The 1,111-nt window shown below is 34.4% G+C and overlaps 1 protein-coding gene across 1 annotated transcript; it reads left to right on the top strand.

Annotated features, from left to right (window-relative positions):
* On the top strand, positions 1–1,111 carry LOC132723179 (uncharacterized). The gene is made up of 2 exons (XM_060707859.1): positions 1–382; positions 723–1,111. The coding sequence occupies exons 1-2, from the start codon at positions 1–3 to the stop codon at positions 1,109–1,111; spliced, it is 771 nt and encodes a 256-aa protein (XP_060563842.1).

The raw sequence follows: 1,111 nt of genomic DNA, 5'->3' as shown, positions 1-1,111 counted from the left end.
ATGTTTCAAAGTTCAGTTGCCTTACTGTTTATCACTGCAGTGCTGTCAGAACCAGAATGTTCAAGATTTCACTATGAGGAACAAACTTTAAACAAAATGATTCGGCAGGAAATAGCCATGGAAAAACTGCAGACGGATATGGCGGCAACTCAGCAGCAAGTGATTGATGCTCTAGAAAAGTTAACAGAAACAACCCAGCAGCTAAGTGACGACTGGAATAATGAAAAGATAAAATTGGAACGTGAAAGAAATGACTTCATGGAGGAAACCAATAAAAGCATTCATAATGAAATGGCAAAGATGAAACGTGAAATCAATAAATTGACAAAGGAAACAAATAGAAATATTAGAAACTTTGCTGCTGATTTGGAAAAACTGAAAGGTAAAACTACTTAAAATTATACTTTACTTAGAATTAGCATAATTTGTTAGCTGCCGTTTAATGAGATAGTGATTGTTTCAATATTGTATTCAACATGTATACCTTCAATTTTAATAAAATGCTTTTCAATTAGGATATTTAAAAATATTTACTTGTGCTTGTCAGGATGCTAGTCACATGTAGATTCAGTTGTTAGAAAGTATTTTATTATAATGATCTATGAAGATAAAAGCTGGATACAAAATTTGTTTAATCTAGTATTGATAAAATATATTTCAATTTAAACATGTATTTCTCACCACATAATGTTTTTAAAACCATAAGAATTACATTTATTTAGGGCCCACAGTCGCATTTAGAAGCAAGGACCTAGTTGATCTAACACCAAGTTCTGGGGAAACGCTTGTGTTTAAGACGACGACGTTGAACGAAGGTCTCGGGTATGATAACAAGAGTGGGATATTCACAGCACCGGTAGCGGGAACATATACGTTTTCTGTGCAGCTTTGTGTTAATGGTGGGAAAAATATGTATTATGCAATAGTTGCGGACAGTGTAGAGATTAACAAAGGGTTGTTTGCTGATGAAAAATACATTAAAAGTTACACCGCAGAGACTGTTGCTGTTCTCCAAAAAGATTCAAAAGTGTACGTGAAATGTTCTAGTGGTTCAGGTAGATTATCAGCGGGTCTTTGGACTACTTTTTCGGGTGTTCTGGTTCACTCATAA

Source organism: Ruditapes philippinarum, unplaced genomic scaffold (assembly GCF_026571515.1).
Source record: "Ruditapes philippinarum isolate M1 unplaced genomic scaffold, ASM2657151v2 ctg828_1_1_1_1, whole genome shotgun sequence".
Lineage (NCBI taxonomy): Eukaryota > Metazoa > Mollusca > Bivalvia > Venerida > Veneridae > Ruditapes > Ruditapes philippinarum.
The sequence above is the reverse complement of the archived record's forward strand: the minus strand, read 5'-3'. Positions and strand labels throughout refer to the sequence as shown.